This window comes from Tripterygium wilfordii, chromosome 18 (assembly GCF_013401445.1).
Source record: "Tripterygium wilfordii isolate XIE 37 chromosome 18, ASM1340144v1, whole genome shotgun sequence".
NCBI lineage: Eukaryota > Viridiplantae > Streptophyta > Magnoliopsida > Celastrales > Celastraceae > Tripterygium > Tripterygium wilfordii.
This window is the reverse complement of record NC_052249.1, coordinates 9117405-9135662: the sequence shown is the minus strand read 5'-3', so window position 1 is coordinate 9135662 and position 18258 is coordinate 9117405. Positions and strand designations below refer to the sequence as shown.

Sequence of the window (18258 nt, the reverse complement as noted above, 5' to 3'; positions counted from 1 at the left end):
CTCCACGAAACTGCAGAAATTTTCCTATTCATAAACATGCATTTGTCATAAGGAGGCAAATAATGACATTATTGTGCTCAAGTGTTGAAACAGAACCCACCCGTATGCCATTAAACAAGGCATTATAAATGATCAGATCACAAGGTGTATCAACAGCATAATCCATCGACAAGTCGGTAAAACATCCTAATGTTTTGGAACATGGTAATGAAAATAGAGTATATGATATTACAATAACATGAACTGGGAAAAAGCTGGGGAGGGGTAGGATTTCCATACTTAACCAGTTCAAGAGATTTTAGCTATGCCTGTTTCTGCGGCTTGATGCAATACTTTGTGCCCATGTATTTCAGTTTGTATAAGAAAATATTGTCAGAAATTGAACCTAGAAAGTTTCTCCTACATGGCACTTTTGAGCGAGGACAGAAGACGATTTACCAATGCCATCAGATGTTCCATTCTTTTCACCACTTATGCTGCTGGATTTTTCTTAGATCCTTCTTCAAGCTTTTCATCTGCAGCATCACTAGGTAGATCCAGCCCGTAAGGTATCTTCCCAGGAAAATTAGTAGTTGAAGGATCTGATCCTGCCATACTAATGAAAGCAAGAAAATCAGATAGAAATCCCAGAGGAAGAATAAAAAAAAAAAAGGAAAAAAGAAGGGAAATCTACTCTAAAAGAGAGAATAAAAAATGAGGAAATCCACTTCCATTACGAACTTACTTTCTATCGATAATGATCATAGAACGAAGCTCGCAATTGGCAAACCTGCAAAAGCATAACAGTAATGTGAAGAGAATGTCAGGCAAGAAATCAAGTCACTTGTGGAAAAAGTGCTAGAGAAATGAAAAGTAAACAGATGAGGATAAGAGCGGGCTAGCGTTAATCATATGGTGAAGCATTATTTTGGACATATGATGAGAAAACTAGCTATGGAATAATCACAAACAGCCTACAATGTCTAATGGAGACATCTCGTCTAAATTATATTGTTGGGCAACATACGTATATTATATATTCTGCACACTCATTTGTAAAACAGAGTTTATTGATTCGTCAACCATGCACGATCAAGTGAATCAACAATTCATGCTTAAAATCTCTCAGTCAATATTGTAGAGCTAAAACAATACACATCACTGAAAATTACCGTTTACTGATTTCTCTCTTCACAAAAGGGTGACAGTCATTGCCAAATGCACTCAATGTATGGCACAAAAATCCACTATGGGTAACTATGGCTATCTCCTTCTCTTTGCGTGTCCACAACCTGAAAAGGGACTTGTAAAGGCTCAAAGGGCAAAACATACTAAACCAACCCAAAACCGTTTAAATGCACAAATTCACAGCTTATGTGAAACTAATAGCAGACATTGGAAAAAAAATGGTTCAAAGGAACAATTGTGTTAGTAAAAGAAATTGGTAATAAGCCTTTTCCAGTATCACCTCCTTCTTTGTTAATATATCACAAGTATTACACTCATGTGATTGAATAATAAGAAACTGGAAGATCCGATAATTAAACTTACACTGTTTTCCAGTCCAATGCTCCCATGAGTACACAGGCCCCACAACTTTTGGGAGTTGATCAATCCCCAAGACTTAGTTCAATAGGTAACAATATAACGATTAACAAAAATTATCTCTTTTTTTTTTGAATGGAGAGAAATTTTATTAAGGACCAAGAAGGTTAGTATGCGATTAACCCCAGGCCACACAATAAAAAGCCAAGTCTGCTCTTGAGAAAACTATCTTGATAGTGTTGCAACAATGAGATCTTTGATGATAGGTTTAGTACTCCAGAAACTCTTCCCATGAAAAGTTTCATCGTACATTACATTTTCAGCACAATAATGACTGCAGAATTCAATGAGAACAATACATATTCAGAGCCTAACCAGAAGTGCACAAGTACTTCACCAGTTCATGAAATTCAATCCCCGGGCAGCAAGCTCTGCCTTAGTCTCTCTAACATTGGGCTTCCACAATATATCTTCATCACTTTCAATCTGAGAAGAAACTCAACAGTTATTTGATGTAGCCCCTTGAATATAACTAGAATTTGGCCAGATTTGTCACAGCCATCAAAATATTATAGGCATATAAAGTGGAATTATAACCAAGAGTTGTATTTAGGTATATTTGAATTATTAAAGTACTTGCCAGTGAAAAGTCGATTGCAGGAAACAGGAATTGATATTCACTGACGTTTCTCCTCCTATCACAAGGATGGACTCCCTGCAACCAATATCATATTTTTTGTTTTGAGTAACAAAAGCAGAGCATAATTTAGAAAGGCACCAAGGGGTGCCACCCAAGTACATGAAGAAGAACGAAGCACAAGAGATAAGAATGGCAAACATTAGTATTTTGTTCATATTACAAACGCCAATGAGCTAGCAGCCTAGAGAATGAATTATTTGTCCTTTAAAAATTGTACAGGGTTTTCAATGCCATCAAAGGCCCAAGTGTTCATCCGCTCCAAGTGCTCCAGAGGATGCTAAGAGGGATGGCCGAAACAAGTTGTTCGTTAGCTGGGATCCTTTGGCGGTAGCTCCACACAGTCAACTCATCCTCAATCCTGTTACATCTGACCAAAGACATACCAATAGGTTGCAAGTAAGCTGACCAATGATTGTTGACAAACAACAATGGAGGAATATGATTCACACTTTCCTCATCTTATTTACTTAGAAAACATTTGTTCACTAAGGTCATTCCTCTCTTCTGGAGACTATCCATGGTAAGAATGTATTCCCAGCTTGCTTCCCAAGTTTTAAAAAACCTTTGTAGGTGCATTAGTTTTGTAATTTAATCTACCGCGTTGAAGTTTGTCAAATCCGTTGGTCTCATAAATTGAGCAAACTCCTCCAACTCCCTGTTCATGGATTTTCTGACCTCCCTGTTCATGGATTTCCTGACCATTTCATTATTGAACACATAAAAGCACTCTCGTAGACTGGCATTTTGATTAAAGACCTCTCGGATGGTATCTCCTGGTCCCTTATCTTCACTAGGGAAGCTCAAGATTGGGAGTTGGACTTATTTGTGTCCTTTTGGAAGATTATCTATGATAACCTGCCCAGTAGTACTCAAGAGGATGATATAATGTGCTGGTCACTCTCTTCTGACTCCATCTTTTCAGTCAAATCTCTCTATTTACATCTTCTACTGGCTAATAGAAGGGTGGAGTCTCCTAGTTTGAAGTGGGATCGAATATGGCGCACTCCCTGCCCTCCCAAAATCTCCTTCTTCTTTTGGGAGGCGTTATGGGGGAAGATTCTCACCATTGACAATCTCCGGAAAAGAGGTTTCTCGTTACCTAATCGTTGTGTGCTCTGTAAGTCTAACGAGGAATCTGTTTCTCATCTACTGTTACACTGCTCCTGGTCAGCACAAGTCTGGGGCACTCTTTGGCATTTGATGGGGGTGTATTGGGTTCCTTGCGGCAACCTGGTCTTAGAGATTGAGGCTTGGCACTTTCTCGCATCCAACAAGGCTAAGCACGATTTTTTGTTCTCAATTCTTCAAATTACTTGTTGGTTAATCTGGAAAGAGCGCAATTCTAGGATATTTCAGGACAAAGAGTGCTCGATTGGGGTTTTTTTGGATGGCTGGCTCTCTGAACTCAAGCTTTGTCTGAGTGGTTCTTGTTCTAATATTTTTGTGAACCTTAATCCTTGATCTGTTTGCTTTGTGGGTTGCACCCCCTTGGTGCTGTTAATAAAATTTTTTCTTTCAAAAAAAAAAAAAAAAAAAAACAGAGAGTATGTTTTTGGATACTTGTACTTAAGGTTGTTGGAGCCATGCCGAATATGAAATATCCCTCCAAAAATAGATTTTCTCCCCCTACCTACAGAGAGGGTCATATCTATATTCCAATCCTCCTACATTTGTCTTATCCCTTTTCAAAACCTCAACTCCAAAAGCTTCCATTCAAATTCAGAATACCCATCCCCTCACTTCGGTATCCTGTATTTTAGAATAATGCAGCTCCTAGGCTGTCCTCTTCTTTCATGAATCTCCATAACCACTGGCCTGATGAGGCTCTATTGCAAAAAGGGATATAATACCAAGGCCACCCATCTGTTTAGGCTGTTTCACGGTCTCCCAATTCACCAAGTGAACTTATGGCAATCAATTTGACTTCCTCAATGATCATAATTTGAAAACTATAAAATCCTGAATGTGTGCTATACATCTTTCCATTTCCAACAACTAATAATTAGAAGAAAAAAATCAAGTGGAACTGTGAAGTCCCTACACGAGGATGGATCACAAATTTATGACAGCCGGACGATGAAAAGACTAAATAAATCAAACCAACATAATGGGAATTATTGTAAAAACAAGACAATTCTTGACTGTTTCTGACTTAAGAGGAAACAATTTTCCATCAGTTGCTTTCTGCTAGATTGGTGCTTGATACTTACATGTCAATATTCAATACAATGGATACTGTAGAATTAAAACAAGAAAAACCTGTTTCAGTCTATTGTGGGATGCAGTTGGGTTATATGTGGAGCATACTAGGTACACAAGCATCAAAATATCATTTGTCTATTTATGGAAGGAAGTGACTTGTTAAGTGAAAGTATACTTAAAAGTCAAATCATTGTGTAAAGGAGGGTGCGCATAATGAACTCATGACATAAGTTCTTCTAGAGTTAATTCATTGTTTTATAAACAGGCCAGTTGTTTATTTTGTTTTCACTCCTAAGCAAAGTACATTGAACCTCACAATAAAATTTTTTAAAAAAGGCTCTATTATCAAAGTTTTCTTACTAACGTTAAATTTCTGAATGCTCATTTGATATGGATATGTTTACACCACTTTTTCCTTGAGATGTACTAATGACGAATGTTCTTAATATTTACTTCACCATTTTATAAAGCTGAACAGGATGTTGCTTTGATTTCATGCCCAAACATTTTTTCCACCAATAATTAATTAAAACTTTACTATCAAAATTTCTTACAGGAAACTTTCTTCTGATGAAAGACATGATGAAATGCAATAGAAACACAGTATGAAAGACATACCAAGTGTTCACGGCAAAGTTCTACAGCAATGAATGGTGGGCAATTTAAACTTGAAATCGCATTTCGGCCACTATTTGCAGCATTTGCCGCCATCAGCGGTATTATATCCATCTCATCCACATAGCCTTCGCCACCAAACACTCCAACAGCTGTTTGCAATGTCCTACAAGAATACTATCATTAACTCAACAAAACAATGTACAACTTTTAAAGTAGGCCTTATCAATGATCAACGAATGCATATGAAACATATTGATCTTTTAAATGCTATACTTAAATGACATCAAGAAATTTTAAATGCCACACTTTGGGCTCAATATCTTTCATCAGTTAACATTAAAAGCGGGTTTAAATTTTTTTTGTAACTTCTATCAAATTCCAGCAGGAACAAAACATTCCCATCAGGAAGAAAGAAAAAGAGCTTCCTTATCAGGAGGGAAAGGGAAGGTTGATAATCTCCAAAAAGGCATGTTAGAAGAAGAACTTCAAGTTTCAAACGACAGTGTACCAAACTTGAAGAGGAGAAAAGCGCACGTCAATACCTTAGCAAAGGGGAAGCAATGACCAAATCAATCCTCTTGGAAAGCCCACATGCATGGACATGTTTTCGTAAATTATCAACCTAGAATAATAGCACAAGTAACAGAGTAATATCTCAATAAGGATTCTCACTGGGGCAATTTTTTAGAACATTTTGAGAGAGATTTTCCCATCACATCACTTGCCTCTTACCTGCTGCCAGCCTAGTGGAGTAATCTGTGCATCAAAATACTCTGGAGACAAATATGCCTTGTAATTCTTCTCTCCATCAACATTGTGGATCCCTTGAGCATGCCTTACCTGGATGTATGGATTCATGAGATTACAATGCCTTCACTTGCATGCAAAACCCGAGAAAAAAAGCGACATGGGACATGCTTTAGACCAACTATATGCTAGCTTCAAGCCCATGAAGTATGTAGCATATGTATAGCAAAATGAATAGGCCACAAACCAGGTGAAGAGTTTTGCAGCGGTGCAATGGGAATAAAGTTGGACCTGCACCACTATCCATATCTGCAACTAAAAGTATGTAAATAAGATTACCTTTCTATCATGGAACAAATGGAAAAAGAAAAAAAAAACTGACAAAAATCCAGTGTCAGTTTACATAAAACAAGGCAACATTTGGCCAAAAGAATGATTTCATTGAAAACTGAGTTCAACAAGAATCAACCTTTGAGCAACTACAGAAGTAGCATCAACTATCCCACAATTAATCAAAAGAGGATAAGGTTACATCAGTTGATAAAAGTCACAAGAGCAGACAATCAGACTACTGAGAGGATAAGTCGGTTCTTACCAGAGAGAGCGGAGAGACGAAGAGGAGTGGTTGCTGAGAGGAGAGGGAGCTCCTGCTCCTCCTCAATCGATGTTAGAGAAACGCTCTGGAGTCAGGAGTGAAGGACCTTCTTACAGGAGTTTTGCATTGAATGACGGAGATACCCTCTCGAGGTTGATGTGACGGGGTTCATTCTTAGAGGGTCTTTTCGCCATTACAGAGTCAAGTTCAATGGACCTTGATTACCGGGGCGGAACCTTAAAGATAAAGAGACATTATTATTTCATGCTAATAAAATCCTCCTTTATTAAATTTATATTCTGGACAGTCTGTAGTTTTCAGTCAAAGTTACTATTTTCTATAGAAATTATATTCATATACAGAACAGTTGAGATATTTGATTAGATATATGTCCTTCCTTTCACCAACCACACCAACGAAAGGTAACTCGGTTGACAATTCATTGGGTTAAATATATGTGTGTTCGATGTTCAATTCCAATAAAAACATATTACTCAACGGTATTTCAAAAAAAGAATATATATGTCCCCATATTTCATCTAGAAAAAAGAATCACAAGTGAATGGAGATAATCTGAGACATGAGTTGGAAACTAAGACCATCATCCTTGAAACAAGTTTTGACCATTATCTGGAAACAAGATCCCCATATCAGTTGCAATCCTTCTGCTGCACAGGATAGACGAATTTGTAAATATTCACTGATCAATCAAGGCCTGATACCACTTCATTAACACCGCAAAAGGTACTTATATGTTCATCCTCCAGAAAAGCATCCAGAAAAGAAATTCATAACCATCATCCCAGCATCTTACATGATTGAATCCAATGCCTCAGACAGCCAATTTCTCCTCATTCAATTCAGGAACAGCAACATCTTCCCTCATTACACCATCGTAATGATCGCCTACCTGTGCCCCAGCTTGTGCAAACAGTTCCACCACTGCAGGTAACATTCCGTAATACTTCTTCAAATCATTCACCAGCGGTAAGACACTCTGCAGATCTCTAACATGCCACACATACGTAGGAGGAACCAAATCATCAATTGTTGCCTCCTGCCATGCGTGCTGCCCATCCCTCATCTGGTGTTTATAAGCTTGGCAATTCCTTACTCGGTGACCCTTAGGCCCCACTTGGACCTCTGGGCAGTACCCACATGTTTGGACAGCATACTTGTGCATAAGTTTGGAGGCTCCTGATCGCATTCTCTCCCATGCTTCCATGCCTTTAACGGCAACACCTACAAAGAAGAGGGTAAGGCAGGATAAAAATATTAAATAATCTTCCTCAAGCTTACAACCTGAAACTTAAGAATGAAGAGATCACATTAACATTCAATATGGAAGAAACGGATGAAAGAAGTCCATAGAAGATGAACCTTGCAAGTCCACCGAATTCAAGTCTGCATAACTAATGGCTTCACCTGGCTTCTTTTTCTTCTCCCAAAATCCACCTGGATTTATGTCTTTCCCTGGTGCATCTCCTTTAGGGAACCTCCGTTCAAAATCTATGATTCTACCAGCCATACTGTAAGCAGGGATGGACCTTCTCCTAGTTGGGTATTCAGGGATGTCAAAGCCAGCTTGGACACACAGTTCCACTAAAGCAGGAATCCTATCCACCTGAAGCCGCTCATTATGAGTGACAGCTCTCCCTAGTCTGTCATATAAATGAAAAGACTCCACTAGAGGCAAAACATGTTCCGCATCCCCACTTTTCCAGCTGTGCTCTTTGCTTGCTCGGCTACCAGCAATATTGCATGTTTTGATCTTATGTGGTGGATGACCAATGTGAACTTCTCCACAAACACTGCAAAATGAGTCAAAAATTAGGCAAAGAAACTTAATTCACCCACCCCATTACGTTAATTAATATTATTCTGGTAAAAAGTTGGCCTTCTCACTTCAAGTGATGGTGTAGATGCAATATGTGGTTCCTAAACCAGGACTCTAAAGATTTATGTCATATTTCTAAAATGATAATGTATATCTGAATCATTTAATGTCCATCAAGAGAAGAATCTGCTGAAAACCATGGCATTTACATCTAGAAAAACCAGAACATCTTAGAGAAAAAATACAGGTAGGATGAGTGATTCTAGATTGAGCCAAAAAAATCATGAAAATCCAATGTGAATATGAAATTATAGATCATATAGTGCTGAAAGCCATGCCCCACTAACACCGATCGGACACTGCTCCAAGTTACTATTATATTTTGATTGAAAAACAAAAGCTGTATGAATGAAAGATATAGAAAGCTGTATCTTTACCTGCATGAATATATGGGTATGCACTTCCCAACCCTTGAAATGCAAGTTATTAATTCAGCTCTAGCAGAATAAACTTCATGTGCAACTGGTATTAAATCATTGACCAATAAACCATTTTCAGGAGGCTGCAGAACTTTTTCACGAGGCATCTGCTTCTCTTTCTTTCTCAATCTAGCTATGCGCTTAAGTTCATTAATATGTGTAACCCATGGCTTCCGCTCAGAGTTCTTAAGCTTCCTAGGAAGCTCTGTGTAAATCGAGCCAGCAGAATAAGAGGCACTAAAGTTCTTTAAATGATTAATGCCAATAAGGGAAGCAGAATACTTTAGCCCAATTGTCTCAATCAAGTTTGTGAACTTTCGAACTCCCCAGGATGACATTGCTGCCCTCATGAATTTCTTCCTGTACTTAAATAAATTATTAGATAAGGTAAAGTACATAACATACAAAATACATGTTCAACGTAAGAAGGTAATCTAACTATACAAAAATTTGCGCAATGAATACAAGTAGCCTGATTCATTTCAAAATAAAAAAATTCATTTTTTTCTTTTTATTATTTTCAAAAGTTTCAAAAGTTCTCCTAGAGTATATTCATTTGGGTGAACATTCAATTTCTTTAGATCAAACATCAGATCCAGGATGCAAAACCCAGAGGCCTCGATTATTTTAGAAAAAAAATCCTACAACTGAATATATATTACTTCTAAGAGAAAACAGATCAATGGACCTCGATAGTCCAGAGAAATTCATATTAAAAAAAAGTGCATCATGAACAGCTTTGATTTGGGAAAAAACTCAAACCTATTCATATGGTTCACACTGAGACAAGGGTTTTACTAACATATGGTGTTGCCAATTCACAACAGTAGGGGAGCAAAAACTTGAATGGAAGTCCGAATCTTGCAGGAAACAATTACTTAGAATAATAATTCTCAAAACTATGACATTCACATGATTTATTCAATTTCTAGAATGTCCACTCATTAAACATAAACAGGCAGGCATATGCTGTCAGCATTTACAAAATAGTTCTCACCCACAATTTTTACCAGAAGTTGTACTATGTCAGTGGAGCATTTTAACAAACAGTTTTCAAGCAAAACAAACGCACGACATAGATTGGCCAATAAACATAACGGAATCCGAGACTCCATGACATTAGAAAGTTTCAGAATTTTATTTCAACAGCGTTACAACTGAGCATCCATCATTGAAGTAAGCAAAAGAACAAGAAATTGAAGAGTGAATGATATAAAGAACCGCCTTACCTTCAATAATTCAAACGGTTAGGACTTTCCTTCGCCTTGATATTCATAAGTTACGACATAGAAAGGCAGATAACGAACCAGTTCTTGAAGATAGAGAGACTGTGTGAGACGGAGCCAAGAGAAGAGAGCGTCGTCTCTCTCTCCCTAGAAAAACTAATATAAGCGGCAGAGAATTACAAAAACCAATTACCTTTGTTTTTTTTTGTTTTTTCTAATTTTTCATTGACTGCTCTTTCACAGGACTACCAAACGCGGTCTTAGCTTGATAACAAAATTGACAGGCGGAGCCAAACTGGAATGCGAACCTGCGAAGCAAACCTCCCTCTGTCTCCACCATTGATGATGATCCAGAATGCCTCTTAAATCTCCCTGCTCACTCTTCCCTTACCTTATCATCCTCTCCCTCATCTTCCTCTACCAGTATTCCTCTCTTCTTCCTGTACACACACCCTCTTCTTCATCACAATCCACCAAATCTTCCTCTTCACGATCCTGCAATCTCTTCAATGGCCACTGGGTCCTTGACCCAAATAGCCCCAAACCCTTCTACGATGAGACCTGCCCGTTTCACAGGAATGCCTGGAATTGCCTCAGGAATAAGAGAGACAACATGGGTCTCATCAATTCTTGGAGATGGGTGCCCCTAGACTGCCATCTCCCCCGGATAGACCCGTCCCAGTTTTTAGGTCTCATGAGGAACAGGAATATTGGGTTCGTTGGGGATTCATTGAACGAGAACTTCTTGGTGTCATTTTTATGTATCCTCAGAGTGGCTGATTTGGGTGCCAAGAAGTGGAAGAAGAAGGGGGCTTGGAGAGGAGCATATTTCCCCAAATTCAATGTCACAGTGGGGTATCACCGGGCAGTATTGCTCGCTAAGTACAAGTAAGATTGTCTGTTAATTACATTATACTTTTCAATTTTAATTTCCATGTGTTTGGTCTTTCATATTTTGAAGATACAGTGCGAAGCTTATTATTGCTAATCAATCCTAGGTGCAACTATAACCACAACAAAGGTTACTGGCCACCATTACCATTGAGCCAAGTAGAAATTCTGGCTACAAACAAGTTTTTAGGTTTACGGTTATGTGAATGTGAAATGCTTATGGTTAGATTTTGATCCTTTTTCATAAGGAGATGAACTTCTTCTGGTAGTTATTGTACAGATTTACTTGCATGTTAAATGCATCTGGCTGAGGGTTGCTTGTGCAATATGATATTGGGTGATTTTTTTTTTCCTTTAACCTCCAGAGATGTGGCCAAGTGGTAGAGTTGCACCTCACAGGTGCAACCTAGAGGTCACATGTTCAATTCCTAGAAAGTCTCTCCGCATATTATGGGGGTAAGGTTTCTATACTATTCATATTGTATGTCCCTGACCCTACCCAACGCGGGAGCCTTGTGCACAAAGTTGTTTAACTTTATTCTTCGGAGCATGCAACGCGTATTGAGGGTTTTGAACATTAATGGGATTTGAATCTTTAAAAAAAATCATTAGAAGAAAAAAAGATAAATTCGATACCATTGTAACTGAAACATGGAACTGGCATAGGTTGACTGGAATATGGGAAATGCATGTTGAATAACTGTAATATGATTGGCAACATGTAATAGAATGTTTCCAGTGGTAGCATGTCGAGTATGTTACAATGTTCTTAAAGCTACTGCTGTATTTGTCTTCATTAGGTTTGTTATCTCTGTTTGTTCCAATGTGAATGCCATAAAACTTTTGCACTCCCAGTTTTGTGTCAAATATATACTGGTGCTCAGTAATGTTTGTGAGAACCTTATTGTAGTGCTAGTGTAACCCGGGAATGAGTCAATAGGAGTATCATATCGTACTGAATTATAGTCTCATCAGAGTCATCTTCACATGGTGTACAACTTTCCTGTTACCTTTTCCACATTTATGTTGAATGAATCTCTTGCTACCATTTTGGAGAAAGTTGTTCTTGGCTTTTCATGAAAAAAAAAAATTGCCCAAAAAAAGGGGGGAATCTTGCTGGGCTCAATGCAATTTATAATGTTCTCATTTTTAGTTTAAAACTACATGGACTCCTGTCTCACAAGGCAGCTAATGCACCTAAAACACTCTGTAGTTTCTGGGGCATATGCCTGAATAGTATGTTCGCACAAGCTGCAGTTAGAAGCTCGGTGACACCCTCATCTGTATTTTGGCAGGATGTTTATCAAGAAGTGCAAAATGAATCAGGATTTTCTATATCTATATTTAAATGTTCTAAAAGCTTATTTGTTCTATAATTGTACTGCATGGATCACATGGAGCTATCAATATCATATTCATTAAAATGGATCTTGTGAAATCTTTGTGATGGTTATCACTTTTGTTTGATGATGTTTTAGTGGGTGTTTATCTTTTTAAAGTGATGTTCTGGTTTGCATATGTTCGCTCTCCAATAAGATGACTGAAGAATGTTGTGAATGTTTGTGGTGTCATTTGAAGTGTTGAATACATGTTTATAGTTGAATTTTCCAATAAGATGGCCCAGTATGTGACTGCTTTCTAATAAGATGACCCAATAATGTTGTGAATGTTTGTGGTGTCATTTAAAGTATTGAATACGTGTTCATAGTTGAATTTCTCTAAATTCTACCATCAAGTATGATAAAATCTGTCATCTTCTGTTTATCTAGTTTAGTTGAACTGTTCTTTGTTTTTAAATTTTTGCTTGTGAGGTTTGAAATAGACCCTTTGGTAAATGTAAATGTAACCAACTTCTTTGCACAAGGCTCCTTCAACAGTCAAGGAATCAGGGAAGGGCAGATGTACACAGCCTCTGGCTGTAAAGTATTTTTCTTTTTCAAAAAAATAATTTTCTGTTTGTATTAAAAGTTTTTTCATTATTAATATGCTAATAACTGATCATATAAAGGTGGCAGCCAACACAGCCTGCAGTTGCTGTTGAAGATGGATTGAGAGGAGTATATCGGGTAGATGTTGACGTTCCTGCTGATGATTGGGTGAACATCACCAACTTCTATGATGTCCTTGTTTTTAATACTGGTCATTGGTAATTTGCTATTCCGTTTACTTGTTTTAATATATATCTTGACCTCCATCTGAAATTTTCTTCTCCTTCCCCATATCTCTTTTAAGTGTGTCACTCTGGATTTGTGAAAAGTTTGCAATAAGACATTATGTTGTTCTTTTGGTATCTAACACCCATATCCCAAAGGGTCACGAATAATTCAAGTTTTTAGAAATATTGGCACTCAGACAAAGGCACTTTCATTTTTTATTTGTTTTGTTGTGCTTGACATCAATATCCATGGCTTATCAGCGCTAAAATCATTATGCTGCTTTCATAGATGCTTATCAAAACTCTCATTGTTGTTGAACGTCATTATTTGAATGTTGTGTCCTTGTTTCTAAAAAGTGCACCCTTCTTAGGTTAACTTATTGTACTTTGTCTCTACGGTAAGCTTGAAGTGTAAATGTTGGGTCCAGAACTAATGGTGCTCACTCATTTCTTACACTTGATTATGTTGCAATGTGTGGACTAAATGATTGTTGCCTGAAAGTACTGACATGTCTATTATTGTTTCTTCAATAATATATGATTTCAATCACTCCAATGGTTTGAGCTCATATAGTCAGTAGCTAAACTGTGCACTTATTTGAAGGCAAATATCTGAGTCATTTGGTTGATCTTAGTTTAATGGATGAATCATATTTTTGCCTATAGAAATTTTCGTAGATGATAATCTTGGGATGAAAAGAGAATTAGTGGGAATTACTGCAAGATCACTTGGGATAACATTTAAATTTGTTATGATCAGTTATTAAACGAAGATATAAAATTTCCATCTTGCTAGATGCTATGTGAGATATGATAAGTGGTATTGATGCATTATTTGCCTTTTGTTGCCTCTTTTATACATTTCAAGTTGTAAAATAAAGCATCTTAAAGTTATACGCTAATTTCATTGATATGAAGCAAAATGGTATCTGATCAGGTGGGGTTATGATAAATTCCCACAAGAGAAACCTCTTGTTTTTTATCGGGGTGGAAAACCAATACTTCCTCCGCTTGGGATGTTGGATGGACTCAAAGTTGTTCTTGAAAATATGGTATCCTACATACAGAGAGAAGTACCTGGCGAGGCACTCAAGTTTTGGCGTTTGCAATCACCAAGGCATTTTTATGGTGGGGACTGGAATCAGAATGGCAGTTGCTTGTTCAATGAGCCCCTTGAAGACTTCAAGGTATGCTTATATGAAGACTACCTACTCTCTCTGCCAATTTACCAGGTTTAGATGGTTATTGGTCCCCATAATTCCAAGTACTTTTCTTTCGAATTTATTGTCATAATGACGTGCAATGCAACATTAGTACATTACACAAAAGCTTCTTATTTGCATTATTAATTTGGATTGATATTATTAATTTGGCTTGATAAACCTTATATGTTTCATTTCTTATTTCCTTTTCAACCTGGGATACATGCATATATATTTACCATATGTATTCTTGGACATTTTGATACTGAAACTTGGACAGCTTGACTTGTGGTTTGAGCCCAGGAACAATGGAGTGAATAAAGAAGCAAGACAACTGAATCATCTTGTAGAAGAGACGTTGCAAGGTACAGATATCCGTGTGCTTGATCTAACTCATCTGAGTGAATTCAGAGCAGATGCACATCCAGCAATTTGGTTGGGGAAAAAGGATGCTGTTGCAGTATGGGGTCAGGACTGCATGCATTGGTGCTTACCGGGTGTACCTGACACATGGGTTGACATCTTGACAGAACTGCTTCGTACTAGCTTGGTGACAATGTGATGAAGAAATTTACTGAATATGCTGTAAAGGATGAAAACTTCATTTGATGTCGATGAATCTCAGAAACTTAGCATATGGGTTTCTTGCATGCGTGGAATAGACCAAAGTGTGAGAAACTGGATATCAGAGTCCAAGGAAGTGCTGCAAGTATTCCTGGACATGTTCATCAAAGCAGGACGGTAATTTTGAATCATGTTGCTCTAATTGTAATTTCCATTGCAAGGATTTCCTCTTGAGAAATTAGGTAGAGTATTGTAACAACAAATTACATCTCACATGATTCTTTTGTTTTTGATTGTAAAAAATATTTTTGATTGTTATATTATTATTTTTGGGCTGGGGGATTGAGGCTGACAGAGTGGCATGTGGTGGTGATGGTGGTTAGAAAGGATGCTCAACATATATATATATATATATATATATGTATGTATATATATATATATGTCATATTTATTAAGTTTCCTCAACATAGACCGTTTTGTAATGGACACAGCATTATGCATTTCACAAACAGACCAAAAAGCCAAATCCAGTGCACGAATAAGAGCATTAGTATGCAGAGCTTGCATTGGAGATGGCTACAGAGGTGGTAAAGATGAACACCCATTTGGCGCAAAGAGAGGAGGCCATGAAGAAGAGCAGATAGCTTCTGATCTCTGAGTTGTACCAGTATCTGGACCCGAAAGAAGATGAAGTGATGAAGAGATGGAAGAGAGTGACTGAAGAAGAGAAGTGGGTTTTTGGATTCAGATGCCTTGTGCAAGGTACAACTGCGCTCATTAGCTCCTTTGCAAAGGACTTAGCGGACTGCTTGCTTATCCTGGTCGAAGCCCAGCCCATTGGGTACATTTCTTCTTTCGGGCTTTTGGCCCATGCCCAGTTCTTAGTGGTTTCTATGGGATCACCCAATCATAACATAATGAAATGATACAAGAAGGAATTATGTGGTGGCCTGTGTTATGATACAAAAATGGTTAAATCAATCAAATTACCTCCTTAGAAAAGAAGCAAGGCGTTAATTTGTAATCAAATGATACAATGACAAGACCACAAACGATTACATTTCCCCTTGGTTAGGCTTCAACTCATATGGGTATACAATACAATCATGACACTTTTTTTTTATTTATAGAAGTAAGATAAAAAGGTAAACAACATCTGTGTATAGTACTGTCGTATTGGTGGGTCTGGAGATAGGTTGAATTTACGCAGATCTTACCCCAAATAATATATGGAGAAACTGTTTTCACTAATTGAACTTGTGACATCTAAGTTGCTTCCTTTAACTCTACCAAACTCATAAGATAAAAGGGCAAACTTAGTTAAGACTTGAGATTTTAAAGTAAGTTATTCCTCTACTAACTAATACATTGGTCATTAATTATTTTTTTTTGACAAAGGTTAGAAACCGCAACAATTCATTCCAAAAAACAAAAGTTACACCTAGCTTTACGTTAGCAACCCTGGAAATTACAAATCCAAGTCTAGGAAAATAGACACCTGGATCCAAGAACAACAAAAACAAAACAACACTGGAATTTATCTAGACAACATCGGGATAAACTCAAATAATTATTTTCTTTTTTCTATATATAAATATAAATGGCTATTATCTTAAATCATTTTTCTCTTAAAATATTATCACTAATCTTAAGTATTAGGTTTGCATATGAAATGGGTGGATATTCAGTGAATGAAAAGATTTATAAAAAGTGTAACAAATTTCAAAAAAATCAGAATTTTTTTTTCAAGAAAGCCCTAGAGAACCTATTAACATACACTTATTTATTCACAATATAATACCATCAATTAATGATTAGAGCATTCGGACAATTTACTTTGTAATTATAGTGGATATTTCACCATAATTATCCCTATCTTATGGAGTTTACATACACTCAAAACATATTAACTAAACTTTCCATTTCAGAATCAAAGTTGAGTTCCTAATGTGAATGCCAAAAGTATATGAATTCAAAATTTATATACCCTAAATGGTCATACTTGAGAATATTTTTTTGGTATGATTGTAGTGGAAAGACCAGTTTGTGTAAAAATGCTTCACCAAATATTGCACAAGAGATATCCTTCCTTCAATGCAATATGTAAACATCATCAATGTATATATGATTCCCAATAAATCCAACATCTCTTCCAATCTCTTGATCATCAACAATTAATCAATGAATCAAACTCAAGAAATCAAAACACAAATATATGAACATTAATCACAAAAGAGATACCCTTCCTTTAATGCAATATATGTAAACCTCCATATATTTATATGATTCGATCTCTTCCAATCTCTTATCACCATCAAATCATCCAAAATCACAAAGATTAGCCATGGAAAACCCCCCTTCCGAGTCCTCTAGCATCTTACACAATCATCAAACTGGTGACCCAAAAAAGAAGAAGATCATTCTTGAGGATGATTACCCGATTATATTATCAGCCAAGTCGTCGAGTCAAGCCAACCCTCCTCCTCCTCCTCCAGGTTTGAATCTTTCTTTTCTTAATCAAAAGTTCGGTAACAATTATAATCTTGGTGGATCGGAGGTTGAACTTAGGCTATTCAACGCAGGAGGATCATCTTCTAGGGCAATGAAAGAAGCATCTGATGAGAGCGCCCACAACAAGAGATCATCATCAGAACGTAGGGTTTTCTCATGTAGTTTCTGTAAGAAAGAGTTCTCTACTTCTCAAGCTCTTGGCGGGCATCAAAATGCACATAAACAAGAACGAGTGATGACAAAACATCGTCGAGAGCTTGGATTAATGGATGGTGTTCATCATCAATATCCATTCTCATTTTACAATCAGTATTATTCTAGCAGTACTCTACCTCATCATGCTTCTCTTTATGGATTATATGGTAATAAATCTTCACTTGGGGTGAGAATGGACTCCATGATTCAGAAGCAATCTATTCAATGGTCTCCTTACGGATACCGGTTTGGTCCTAGTGAGAGATCAAGCCAGGGATTATGTGATAACCTTGATAGGTTCAAGATCCAGCAGGGTTTAAACCCTAATTTGACAAGTGGGTTAGGAAACCCTAGCTCTTGTAGCCTTGGAGGCACAAGTAGTAGTGGACTTGGAAGAATTGGAGATGTCAAACCATTAGAAGCATCAAGCTCCTCCACCAATATTAATAATAGGCCAAGCAATGATCACTCAAAGGAGGAGAAAGAAGTACTTGATTTAACTCTTAAGCTCTAGGTTCTTAATGTTTTAATTTGTATGTGATTGTTCTCTATGGTGGCTTCATATTCTTAATTTGTATTTTGATATTGCTGAAAAGAAATTAATTCACAGCACTTTTTCTTGATTCTTGATTTTCAACACATTTAATGTACCTATCAGAAATTTAATATTATTGATGCTAAGCTTTAATTTCTCTCTCTTGTGAATTGTGATTACTCCATTTATCTCTTTGTTATTATTACCATTCACATTCCCGTGCATTGCAACCTCAAGCAAATTACCTTCATGAATCACTACTACACAATTGAAACAG

General features: G+C 37.1%; 4 protein-coding genes across 7 annotated transcripts; 2 read left to right on the top strand and 2 right to left on the bottom strand.

The window, feature by feature from the left end:
* Nucleotides 1-103: 103 nt before the first annotated feature.
* LOC119984494 (phosphoglycerate mutase-like protein 1) lies at nt 104-6538 on the bottom strand. Of its 2 annotated transcripts, none has more exons than XM_038828480.1 (10): nt 6387-6538; nt 6039-6106; nt 5777-5884; nt 5587-5666; nt 5045-5207; nt 2165-2239; nt 1922-2010; nt 1152-1271; nt 725-769; nt 104-595 (listed from the first exon to the last, which is right to left on the bottom strand). In XM_038828480.1, the coding sequence occupies exons 2-10, from the start codon at nt 6096-6098 to the stop codon at nt 472-474; spliced, it is 864 nt and encodes a 287-aa protein (XP_038684408.1). In that variant the 5' UTR covers nt 6099-6106; nt 6387-6538; the 3' UTR covers nt 104-471. The 2 variants fall into 2 exon arrangements, with proteins under 2 accessions (XP_038684408.1, XP_038684409.1); XM_038828481.1 differs by having other exon boundaries at nt 6039-6100; nt 6387-6532.
* A 286-nt stretch (nt 6539-6824) lies between these two features.
* On the bottom strand, nt 6825-10081 carry LOC119984491 (APO protein 3, mitochondrial-like). Of its 2 annotated transcripts, none has more exons than XM_038828477.1 (4): nt 9932-10081; nt 8661-9062; nt 7812-8197; nt 6825-7628 (listed from the first exon to the last, which is right to left on the bottom strand). In XM_038828477.1, exons 2-4 carry the CDS (start codon nt 9050-9052, stop codon nt 7219-7221), a joined length of 1188 nt encoding a protein of 395 aa, XP_038684405.1. In that variant the 5' UTR covers nt 9053-9062; nt 9932-10081; the 3' UTR covers nt 6825-7218. The 2 variants fall into 2 exon arrangements, with proteins under 2 accessions (XP_038684405.1, XP_038684404.1); XM_038828476.1 differs by having other exon boundaries at nt 7767-8197; nt 9932-10078.
* A 55-nt stretch (nt 10082-10136) lies between these two features.
* Nucleotides 10137-15092, top strand: LOC119984493 (protein trichome birefringence-like 12). Of its 2 annotated transcripts, none has more exons than XM_038828478.1 (4): nt 10137-10816; nt 12828-12965; nt 13912-14161; nt 14457-15092. In XM_038828478.1, the coding sequence occupies exons 1-4, from the start codon at nt 10284-10286 to the stop codon at nt 14736-14738; spliced, it is 1203 nt and encodes a 400-aa protein (XP_038684406.1). In that variant the 5' UTR covers nt 10137-10283; the 3' UTR covers nt 14739-15092. The 2 variants fall into 2 exon arrangements, with proteins under 2 accessions (XP_038684406.1, XP_038684407.1); XM_038828479.1 differs by having other exon boundaries at nt 14480-14634.
* Nucleotides 15093-17084: 1992 nt separating this feature from the next.
* Nucleotides 17085-17960, top strand: LOC119983448 (zinc finger protein 3-like). The gene has a single exon (XM_038827125.1). It carries the CDS (start codon nt 17085-17087, stop codon nt 17958-17960), a length of 876 nt encoding a protein of 291 aa, XP_038683053.1.
* Nucleotides 17961-18258: the final 298 nt, after the last annotated feature.